Source organism: Podarcis vaucheri (assembly GCF_965113315.1).
Source record: "Podarcis vaucheri genome assembly, chromosome: 1".
Lineage (NCBI taxonomy): Eukaryota > Metazoa > Chordata > Lepidosauria > Squamata > Lacertidae > Podarcis > Podarcis vaucheri.
This window is the reverse complement of record NC_138759.1, coordinates 135,190,793-135,202,645: the sequence shown is the minus strand read 5'-3', so window position 1 is coordinate 135,202,645 and position 11,853 is coordinate 135,190,793. Positions and strand designations below refer to the sequence as shown.

Genomic DNA, 11,853 nt, shown 5'->3' with positions numbered 1-11,853 from the left:
CGTGTTATGGAGCGAATGCCTGCGGGTGGCAGGGGGGATCACACTTCTCTGAAGTCTCTCAGCCCCACTCACCTCACAGAGTGTTTGTTGTGGGGGAGGAAGGGAGATTGTTAGCCGCTTTGAGACTCCTGAAGGGGAGTGAAAGGCGGGATATCAAATCCAAACTCTTCTTCTTCTTCATCTGCTGCAGTCATGAGCAGAGGATCCATGGTTCCCCTTCCTTCCCTCCTCCATGGTTACAAAGCATGGATCCACATGGATCCTTAGGATTTTTGCATTGGGCTACTCCAAACTCACTGTCAGATCACATGTCTGTGGCCACAGCATGAACCACAAAAATCATATATCCACTATTTTGTTTAGAATATTTTTTTTCTTGTTTTCCTCATCTAAAAACTACGTGCGTGTTATGGTCTGGTGCGTGTTATGGTCTGGTGCGTGTTATAGAGCGAAAAATACGGTACTTTGAGGGTTTTTTCTGCCAGGACAGCAGGCAAACCCTCTTCAGGCCTGTATTCATTATCTGAGGTGCAGTGTATTCTCTTGGTTTCCACAGTAATTTGCTCTGGTGTTGATAGGGACGCCACTGAAATATTTCCTGTCCTATTTTCTCTTTAGTTTTTCATTAAATGTAGCTTGTTCCCATTGGAATGGTTTACGTCTGCCTTCTACTGGAAGGTGAATCTACTGGAAGGTGAATCTACCGTATTTTTCGCCCTATAGGGCGCACTTTTTCCCCTTCAGAAATGAAGGGGAAATGTGTGTGCGTCCTATGGGGCGAATACAGGCTTTCGCTGAAGCCTGGAAAGTGAGAGGGGTCGGTGCACACCGACCCCTCTTGTTCTCCAGGCTTCACGAAGCCCTGCACAACCCTCGGGAGCCCGGCACGGCTTTGTGCCGGGCTCCGGAGGGTTGCGCAGAGCTGCCTGCACTCCTGGGCGGCGCACAGCTCTGTGCAACCTTCGGGAGCCTGGCGCGGCTGCCTGCACTCCGAAGCCTGGGGCGAGCTAAAGAGCGCTCCTGGGCTTCGCGCTGCTCTCCATAAGCCTGGGGAGACCGGTGCGGCTCCCTAGGCTTGCGGATAGCAGGCTGTTCTGGGGGCTGGGGTCGGGGGAAGCTCGGGCTTACCCCGCACCAGCCCCGTGCCTGGGGGGGGGGGGAAATAAATTTTTTTTCTTTATTCCCCCCCCAAAAAAACTAGGTGCGTACTATGGGGCGGTGCGTCCTATGGGGTGAAAAATACAGTACCTTTTTTTCCTTTTGGCTTGACTGCTAACCAGAAATAAATTACATTGTAAGCCTAATTTCCCATTTACGTTTGTTGAAGTTCAGTATTTATATTTACAAACCATTGTGCAGGATTCAACTAATGAGTCACATCTTGCGCAGTGGGGTTCCCCCCCATCTCTGCCGCCAAATTGGTTCGGGGGTCAAGAGAACCCTTGCAACCGTACCTGAAGACAGGGTGAGGGAGATTGTTCCTTTTGGGGAGCTGAAATGCTTTGTTTGATGGAATGATTGCTTTAGTGCAATGCTGAATTCCTCCCATGGTGTTCCAAGGTTTAGTACTCCTGGGGGTTCAAAACATGTTGAAAGAGTCACCTGCTGCAATTTGGGAAAAGTTGGTATGTTGGAGCCTCAAACAAAATTGGTTAAGGTATATAAAGTGAAAAGAAAAGCACCTATAAACGTAACCTTCTCTTCCTTGTCATTGCGAAACATTTTATGTATCTTCATTAATTTTTTAATTTTTAATGGGAGCTTATAAAATATTTTTCAGATTCGTAGAGATGCTTTAAGGTCTCTCAATATTGCTTATACTGTGAACACTCAGAGGTCCACCATCTTTCCTCTCGATAATGTGGTCCGCATGCTGCTGTTTAAAGACTTTGAAGAGGCAACTGATTTTATAAGTTACTATGGCTTGAGTGTTTCTGATGGGTAAGTGTTAGATAGAGTTCAAGGAGCCTTGGTTTATCCAAGAGCTTTTATGAAAACTGTGGTGCAAAGGCTTTAATAGAGAAAGATGGATTTTAGTGACTGAAGCCAGCATCTCCTTCAGAAGGGTCAGTTCCCTGCATTAACCTCCTGTGTCCCACACATATCACAAAGTGGAAAGAATAAAATCTTTACATTAAAAGTGTGGTCCTAACTTGACTTAGAGCTTCTCCCTTTTCCATGGTTAAACACCTCTCTAATAACCTACAAGTGTAACTGCTTTTATGGGTTGTATTAGAGGGTTCTTGGGCCTTTGACTCTAATCTTGACTGAAGTTGAACCAGAAAACAGTGGTAAGTAATGGCTGGAATCTGGGCATCACAATGGCATTCTCCTTTAATGGAGTTAAGATCCAGAACCGTCTGGTTTCATCTCTTTGCTCAAAAATAAGGAAGCTTGTGTCAAGCCCATGGACCATCTAGTTCAGGGGTAAGGAAACTTTTTAGCTCTGCGGACCAGACTCCTGTCCAAATCCCTTGCGCTTGCAAAGACCACCTGCTGCTGATCTGTTCAGGCCCCAATTTGGAGGTTGAAAGGATCAGTGCTGGCCGGGGTGGGGAGCTTTGCAATGTACAGGACGGCTTGCGAATCCAGTGGAGCTTCAAAAGGGGGGCACGGGGAAGCTCCTGGAGCATGGAAGAATTCTGTGTCTGCCCACTTTCCTGCTGCCCCTGCTGATAGGCTCAGCAACAGAAGAGAGCCTGGGTCTTACCATTCTTCTCTTGCTTACAGTTGTAGCAGTGGCAGTAGTGGGAGGGGGGCAAGGAATAGAAATAATTCTTTCTCCTCTTTGTTCTTCCCTGCTGCTGCGGTGGTAAGCATGCTGGTAGAGAGAAGCTGTCCCCTCCTTGGGCAAGGGGCACTCCGACTGCCCATCCTCCAGCCCATCAGCTGATGGGCGTTTGGGAGCAAGCCTTGTTCCAGCACAAAGGAGCAATCAGAAGCCCACTTGTTCCTTTGAAGCCCCACCCTTACCTGCTGCACAGCTGATGCCATGCATTATGCCACGTGCAAGGGGGTGGGCAGGGCTTGGCTTTCCCAAAGTAGCCTCCCGAGTTTGTTGTGCAGGGCAGAGGTTCCCCACCCCTGATCTAGTTGTGCATGCTCCATGTAGAAATCTTTGGCCTCGGGATCATTTGGCATGTGTTTTGTATTTCATTTTACAGTTTCGTGGAGTTGAATCGGTCTGCTTTTCTGGAACCAGAAAGCTTGCCCAAGCCAAAGAAATCCCTTTTTGTTGGGCAGAAGCTAACTGCTTCCGTTGGGGAAATTGTCAGCGGGGGAGTTTTACCACCTGTGATTCGCCACATACCTTTGTGTAGCTTTAACGCACAGAACAAATACACAGGGGAGAGTGCTGCAGTGGACTTGGCCAGCAGTAGTCAGAAAGCCAGTGTTGAGGCGACAGGTAAGCCAGAACTCACACACCCAGGATAGGGTGCGAAACTGTGCTCTTGAGTTGAAGGAGAATTATGTCATGGAAAAAAGCATATACAGTGGTGCCTCGCAAGACGAAAAGAATCCGTTCTGTGATTCTCTTCGTCTAGCGGTTTTCTCGTCTTGCGAAGCAAGCCCATTGAAGGATTAGCGGATTAGCGGCTTTTAGCGGCTTTTAGCGGCTTATCTGCTGATCCGGATCAGCTGATTAGCGGCTTAGAAAAGGGGGGGGGAGGAAAAAAACCCAGCAGGAACTCGCAAGACATTGTCGTCTTGCGAAGCAAGCCCATAGGAAATTCGTTTTGCGAAGCACCTCCAAAACGGAAAACTCTTTCGTCTAGCGAGTTTTCCGTCTTGCGAGGCATTGGTCTTGCGGGGCACCACTGTATGTGTGTTTTAAATTTGGTTTATTTTTCAACTTTTCAGCTTTTGCATTTGGCAGAACAGTTTAAAATAGTATTGAGTGATTAATAAGAGAATTTGAAAATAGGACTTGAGCATTAAAATAGTTTATTTGTATCCTTGACTTAATTTGTTAAGTATTTGATGTCTGTAAAAATCCTATAGACACCAGAGCTTGAACAGGAAGGTTTCTGCATGCAGAGCATGTCCCCATTGAGTTCTGGGTCCTTCCCTTCAGAATTGGCTCTTTTGAAGAAAAAAGTGGTTATCAGTGTTATTGAGATTGCAGTTTACCTTTCTAAGCAGCTCTTCCCTTTTAGCAGCTGGATATTGTATCTCTTGGTTTCACCCACAGAAACAAGTGCAGAAGACAGTAGTGGAGACCTGGAAGTCCTTCGAGCTCAGCCTCCGTTGTTGCTTTTACCACTCGTACAGGCACCTTTGCCTTCTGCTACAGGGTCCACTTTTCGGCCAATTTCACAACCTTCTCTTCCTCCTCCTCCTCCTCCTCCCAAGCTTCAGCCTGTTTACAGTGATATGGTGAGGAGCTTCAGAAAATACATTCTACTTCTGTTTTGCTGTCACACAGTTCTTAAAAATGAGGAACTTTATAAAGTCTTCTATTTTAATGTAAGTGTTTGTGGTGTAATTTCTAAAAGAGAAATGTGATGCAGGTAGCACATAGGATGCTATAATTAACAATTTGACAAGATAGATACAGATGGTGTTTGGTATAATGGGATTACGACAAAGGGCTGCGCTGACCAACAATGAAATTTATGGGAAGATCATCAAGGATAATATATAGTAATTTAAAAGGATGATGTTCAGTAGTATAAAAGTGTGTATGGTCATTTCAATTTAATTTAAACTAGCAAGAAATAAATAAATATGTATGGAGAAGGCCTTAGGGGGCTGACAGCCTCTAGTATAATGCAGCTACAATAGAGGCAAATCCAGTCTTGAATGTCTTAGGCAAGACCTTTCCTGTCAGAATGGGGAGTACTAATAAACTCACAATGCAGATTTGGAAATTTTGTGTGGCAACAGTCATTCAGATCCAGCACAAACAAATTTAAGCTTGAGGAAGCCTAGCTTGGATCATTGCAGGGATTAAGAACGTCCTCTGTGAGTGGAGGTTGAAAGTGCAATTACCAGTTTGGGACTGAAGGCTGTGCAGCAGAATTTGGGGTAATTTACTTCGTTAAAGGATTTTGTCTAATAGACCCAACTGCTGTAATCTGAAGGTACCGTATTTTTCCGTCTATAAGATGCCTCCATGTATAAGATGCCCCCTGTTTTTGGGGACTCCAAATTAAGAAAATGGGGAGGATATATATAAAGAAATGTATAAGTATTTTTTTTTTTTTAAAAAAGATTTTAGTTGTTTCACAGAAGGTCAAATTTAAGGCAATAATTGAACTAAATGACTCTGACACGCCTCCTAGTTCTGATCATGAGCCTAAAGTGTGATTAATACAACCTTTCCCTGTAGAGTGCATATTATTTGCTGTTCTGTTCACATTTCTGAATTTTAAGAATGACCCATCATGCAGTAATACCATTTGGTTTTGCTTTTCAGAATGGAATGTTTTGAGTGTCGGATGCTAATTGCCAGTGCTTTCTTGTTCCCAGGACATTGCCGAAGTGGTTGAAGACCTTGTGCATGATGTGCTAGAAGGCGAATGCAGAGAAATTGGCTCCACAGGAGCAGCCTATGTGCAGACAGCAATATGGTAAATGCACTAATGCTGCACTCAGTATTATTTGAAGACATTCCAAGGAAGCCATTGCTATATCCAATCCATCTCAGCATACAATAACATAAGAAGAGTCCTGCTAGATCAGGCCAGAGGCCCAGCTAGTCCACTGGGCTTCTGCTTGTGGGCTGCAGCCTGGTCCAGAGTTGGGCACAACAGGAGCGCAACCACCATGCAAATACATGGTAAAAGATTCAGAAATGGGATCCCAAATGCACGTTTGGGTTAAAAGTGGGTCCTGGGTCTGAAAAGGTTGAAGAGACCTCTTTTAGTCCAACATCCTATTCTCACAGTGGCCAACAGCTTTCAGAAATAGTTTGGATACTGTTTAGTCAGTGAAGGCCAACTGTCAAACTGGGCAGCTTTATTCATTTCACAAAAATTGATGATTGACAGCGGTGGCATGTTCTCCCCTCTCTCTCTCTCTTTTACGTGTAAACACATTACTTGCCAAAGCAGGTTGGCATACTTGCTGTTGCAAACAACTGTGAAGTATTACCTGGAGGTTGTTTAAAACCCAGCTTGGAACACCCAGAAATAAATGAACTGCCACATGGGGGAAATCACCGGTAACCATATTGCATTAATAATAATAAAATTTTTTATTTATACTCTGCCCTCCCCAGCCAAGGCCGGGCTCAGGGCGGATAACAACCAATAATAAAAACAAGTTGAATGACTATAACTTAAAAACAAGATTAAAATACAACATTAAAACATTAAAACGCAGCCTCATCACAGGAGGAGAAAGGAAAAAAGAAAGAAGGGGAGGGAATAAAATTGACTCCAAGCCAAAGGCCATGTGGAACAACTCTGTCTTACAGGCCCTGTGGAAAGAAATCAGATCCTGCAGGACCCTAGTCTCATGAGGCAGAGCGTTCCACCAGGCTGGAGCCAGTGTTGAAAAGCCCTGGCTCTGGTTGAGGCTAATCTGACTTCCTTAGGGTCCGGGACCTCTAGGGTGTTGCTATTTATGGACCTTAAGGTCCTCCGTGGGGCATAGTCTCTACTTTCTTGAAAACAGGACAGGAGAGCAGGCAGGGAAAGGTTAATCCATGCCTGACTGAGGGCAGGGCCTGCAAGTTTGATATACCTCCTGAAAAGGAAGCTCCTCTCATATTAAGCACATGGCTTCAACCATATGAGGACACAACTCATGGCATGCAACAGTAAAGTTAATTCTGGAAGATCACTAATGAACAAACCATCTAAATGATGTGGGAGGGGTACATCCTGGAGAAGGGCCCTAGAGCACCTGTACTGCATGCAGAAGGTCCTGTCTTCAGTGTCCGACATCTGCAGGTGTTACCGGGAATGTCCCCTGTCTGAAGTTCTGTTGTTGAACATCTGTCAGCTTCAGCTCTCATGGCCAACAGCCAGGGGCAATGGGGGTTGTGGTTCATCAACATCTGGAGGGCCAGAAGATGCCCATCCCTGGTTTAGACAATACTGATCAAGTTTCTGTGTTCCTAGTTTCCACTTTGGGTTATGGTGCAGGAGAGGAGCAGGAAAGGAATATTCAAAAGCAGTGTCATCCCAGAAAGGGTCAGGAGAATGGCATATTTCAATAACCGGATGAAGGATCCCCTTGACTAATATAGTTTTGTAACACTGCGTGGTAGAACAGGTGGCTGTGCCGAATGTGTCTTCTGGTGGAGCATGGTGCTTCAAGCTGTGGAAACAGCAGATGTGGACAGTCAGTCATCTTGTGGAGATGAGAATGAGCCCTTGAGGAGACATTTGTGCTGTTGGAGCTTCTGTGCCTTCTAACCTACAAATAGAAACACGAAGAACCTCATGTTAAGGCTCTTCGTTGCAGTGAACTGGATTCAGGTAGTTTGGTAGGGCTCTCTTCCAACTCCTGTAAAATGCCAAATTATTTTTTGCCCTGAAGGATGGATTGGTACAGAACACAATTCTTTCTTCTTGAAAAGAAATAAAGATCTCATTATCTCCCACCACCATGATGGAAATAAACATGACCCAAAACATTGACAAATTTGCATCCTATTAGCATTCTTGGTTATGTCTGGAGCGCCCAAACTCAGATATGGCCTTTTATCAGGGTGAAAGTAAGTCATAATGAGGGGGTCTCTTTAGATATCAAATCATGCCAGCTTTACTGTTCCTGCATCCCAAATGCATGTTTACAGAAATAAACAATAGAAAAAAATTCACATTACCACACAACATTACATGTGAATAGCAAACAGGCTTTTGTGGGATTGGAAAAGTTCTGTTGCTGCAAATTTAGGCCTAGTTCTTTCTACTAACTCTTCACAATTGTTTCCTTTATTTTATGCAGGATCTCCAATGTTACTACAGATGAAATCATGACAGACGTGATGCTGGGAATCTTAAGGCAAATTGCTTCAGATGTAATCAGTGCAGAAAAACTGAGACTTGAAGAGGAAAGACGCCGTGCTGAAGAAGAGAGGCAAACATTCTTAATACTTGTAGTAGAAACCCTGAGACAAGGAGGTGTAGATTGGAATACATTGTGGTACTTGTGTGGATAAGCCAGCCATAGCACCCCAGCACCACAGCGGGAGCGGAGTCCTGGAGAGGCAAGGGTCAGCAACACCCAGTGGCCAGGCTTCCCCACCCATGTGCTCAGCCTGGGTGGGAATGGGCTCTACATGTGTACCAACATATGTAGAACTCTACACAATGCTCCCCTTCCTCTCCCTCATTGTATGAAGGTGCTCTGTGATGCACATCCCTTTTACCTATTGGCCAAATGCATGGACCGTGAGGAGGTATAACCCCCCCCCCCAAACATGCTGGCAGCAGGAGATTGATAACTTACACAGCCCCACCATCTTCATGCTCATTGTTTGAATGTGAATCTCTCATGTCAGGTGGGCTTGGTTGGGAAGGGGTTGGAGCTCAGTGGTCGAGCATCTGCTTCAGTCTCTGGCATGTTCAGCCCCAGACAGGACTGGGAAAGATTCCTGTCTGGAATCTTGGCTAGTCAGTTTAGGCAAAATTAAGCCACCTAGTCTGATGGTCTGAGCTGGTACTAGGCAGCTCTGTTCCTCTGTTATCCACCTCTAAGAGGTATCTGTTTCCTTTCATATCATTAAGTTTCTCTCTTCTAAATATTTGTATTTTGGTTGATTATTCCCTAAACATTGTATTTGCATTCATCTTGAAAATGAATGAATCTGGGAGGGAGGGTTTGAAGGGGGGAAGGGAAAATAATGAATATGATATGTTTTGATAATTTGTTATGTTGAAATTGTTAATAAAACCATATTTTTTAAAAAGAAAATGAATTAGGATGACAGTAAATTGGCAGGACCCAGGCTTTACTGCTGTTTAATGCAATGTGCTAGGAATTTCAGCAATGAATGTAATCCGAATATGGTTAATGTTACCTGTATCCCTGTAATATTTTCATGCATTACACTTAATGCACTAGTTTTGACACTGCAGTTTTTTAAAATATGGAGATACTTGGTTGCTTAAGATTTTACTTGTCTGTCATCTGCCTATAATGTGCGCGTGTTTTTCTCCTCTTCTTAGGCAGAAGCAGGAAATGGAGCAGTTCATAGAAATGTTGAGTGATTCGCTGCGTATGGCATTGACAGAAGAAGTGGTGAAGGAAATGGTGCAAGAGATTTCAGCAAAGGAGTTAAAGTAAGCAGTAAAACATGGGGATTTGCCTGTGAAATGCATGTCAGGACCAGCCCTATGCAGAATATGGGCTGGGTCAACACGAAGGAGCTTTGAGACCTAGATGTTAAAAAGCTCAAAATTTCAAATGTAGGCTTCCTAACTCTCTGTTCCCTGTGTTTTCACAGTCATCTAGAGGAGGGGAACAGCCCCTTCTCACTTTCTTTCATAAAGTCTACTCTTCTTCGGATCACACAGTGTTCTATCTTGAAGTAAAACTACATAAAGTAATGCCAATCAAATTAGGTAGTTTTGTTTTTTCTTCCCATCACAGCAATAACTGGTACAGTAATTAGTTGAAAGGGACGCAGGTGGCACTGTGGGTTAATCACAGAGCCTAGGACTTGCCAATCAGAAGGTTGGCGGTTCGAATCCCTGCGACGGGGTGAGCTACCATTGCTCGATCCCTGCTCCTGCCAACCTAGCAGTTCTAAAGCACATCAAAGTGCAAGTAGATAAATAGGTACCGCTCCAGCGGGAAGGTAAACGGTGTTTCCATGCGCTGCTCTGGTTCGCCAGAAGCGGCTTAGTCATGCTGGCCACATGATCCGGAAGCTGTACGCCGGCTCCCTCGGCCAATAAAGCGAGATGAGCACCGCAACCCCAGAGTCGGCCACAACTGGACCTAATGGTCAGGGGTCCCTTTACCTTTACCTAAACTAGTTGAAGAGAAAGAGGAGAGTTGACTAGACACAGAATATCTAGGTGGTGATGTAGAAAAACGGATCAGTTCATGTCATATTACAAATTGGCACATATTTTTCAGTTTTTTGTTGAAAAAGTCTTGATGCATCTCTGTGTGCAGAAGACAAGAGTTCCTATTTAAGCTATTTCTGCCATTCTTATCACCATAACAATCGGGAAGTTTTTAATGTTTGACGTTTTACTATTTTTTATATATACTGTAAGCTGCCCAGAGTGGCTGGGGAAAGCCAACCAGATGAGTAGGGTATAAATATTATTATTATTATTATTATTATTATTATTATTATTATTATTATTATTTATTATATTTTCAATTTAGTCTTTGAAAATTTTAACGTGGCTTCATTCATTGACAGAAATCCTGTATTTTTCATTTTCATTTTGCTTTGTTACTATGCTCTAATGCTTAATTTTGACCTAGATGTGCCGTGGAGAAAGACCAAAGAGCACGCGTTGCCCGTTGCTCCAAGGAAGTCTGTGCTGAAATAATGGGTGTATTTTTGGAAGATGAGATTTTCCAGAGTGCTAAGGAGACCCTACAAGAACTCCAGTGTTTCTGCAAATACTTACAACGGTGGGTTAAATGAAGCTTTTCTGCAGCCAATTGACATAAAATCTTGATTAGCATGTCAAGTTTATCAAAATTATATTCTACTCTTTCAAAAAATAGCTAAGAGCAGCACATGTTAAGTCTCATTTTTATCTTTATTTTGTTACAGGTTTAATCTACTGTAGGAAAATAGGTTAGGTTGAGAAATGATTAAGAGCTATAAGTAAAATGATTTCTGAATGATGAATGGCTATCCCAACAGTGCTTTTCCAGTAGTGGCCGAAGAAGGAAAGTTGCATTCCTTCTGCCCTCCATTGATTTGAACTTCTTTGATGTCTGCTTGGCAGGCTTATCAGGGACGCCTTTTTTTAAATGGGCTTTGTAGATTGTAAATCAAATTTCAAAGAGAAACTGATGTTGAGTTGAACTGCTCATGGCAGGGCTCAGGGTCAGGCTTTTATGTGATGACTCCTGATTGCAAAATAATTGAGTGGCTTCATTTATTTATTTATTAAATATACACTGCTTGATTGGTTTCCTTTAAAACCCTCAAAGTGCTTTATTTTGTGTGTATTTTGAAGACCTGTATTTTGTCTGAAATCTGCAAGCCTACAGGAAAATTACATGAGCATGTTAAGAATGAATTGTAACGTTTTTTGGTGACATACCAAACCCGACTTAGCCAGCTTTCTGGTTGCAGTTCTGTCTGTGAATGAGAGCAGTTAAATGAGTAGGACCATTCTTTTGTAGCAAGTGTTAATTGTTTATAGTTTTTATTATTATTGTAAAAGATACTGGATTCCACAGTGGCATAGATACTGTTGGATGTCTTTCGGCATTGTCCGCTTTTTATTTTACTGCTGTATGATTTGGTGATGGCCCTTGGCTAAGCAATAACTTAGATTTGAATAATTTTAATGAAATGCATTGATACTTTATATTGTAGATGGAGGGAAGCTGTTGCAGCCCGGAAGAAATTGAAGCGTCAGATGAGATCTTTCCCAGCAGCTCCCTGTTGTGTAGATCCAAAACATAAATTGAAGGCTCTGTCTCCCAGCGCAGAATGTCCTATTGCCAGAGAGCACCTTGCTAAAATGATTGTAAACTTGGGACATGCAGGGAACCTTGGCATCTCCTGTCTTAGGTAAGTGCATCCTGGTTCACACAATAGACTAAGACAAGCCTTGGCTTAAGCAAGAGCAGGAATGCAGATCTCTGGGGAGGAGTGCGCTGTGCTGAGCTTGGCTAGACGTGCCACTCAGTTGGGGGCTCCTGGCTTAACCACAAGCTCAGTTTGGCTCAGCGCAGTGGTCCCCAAACTTT

General features: G+C 43.6%; 1 protein-coding gene across 2 annotated transcripts in view; it reads left to right on the top strand.

Annotated features, from left to right (window-relative positions):
• Positions 1 to 11,853, top strand: part of MCM3AP (minichromosome maintenance complex component 3 associated protein) — a 46,930-nt gene that overhangs the window by 14,916 nt on the left and 20,161 nt on the right. For both annotated transcript variants that reach the window (XM_082229057.1, XM_082229056.1), the window contains exons 11-18: positions 1,781 to 1,941; positions 3,165 to 3,406; positions 4,193 to 4,377; positions 5,473 to 5,573; positions 7,903 to 8,034; positions 9,126 to 9,239; positions 10,402 to 10,554; positions 11,477 to 11,674. In XM_082229057.1, coding sequence (XP_082085183.1) covers positions 1,781 to 1,941; positions 3,165 to 3,406; positions 4,193 to 4,377; positions 5,473 to 5,573; positions 7,903 to 8,034; positions 9,126 to 9,239; positions 10,402 to 10,554; positions 11,477 to 11,674 — 1,286 coding nt within the window. The remainder of the gene's footprint in view (positions 1 to 1,780; positions 1,942 to 3,164; positions 3,407 to 4,192; positions 4,378 to 5,472; positions 5,574 to 7,902; positions 8,035 to 9,125; positions 9,240 to 10,401; positions 10,555 to 11,476; positions 11,675 to 11,853) is intronic.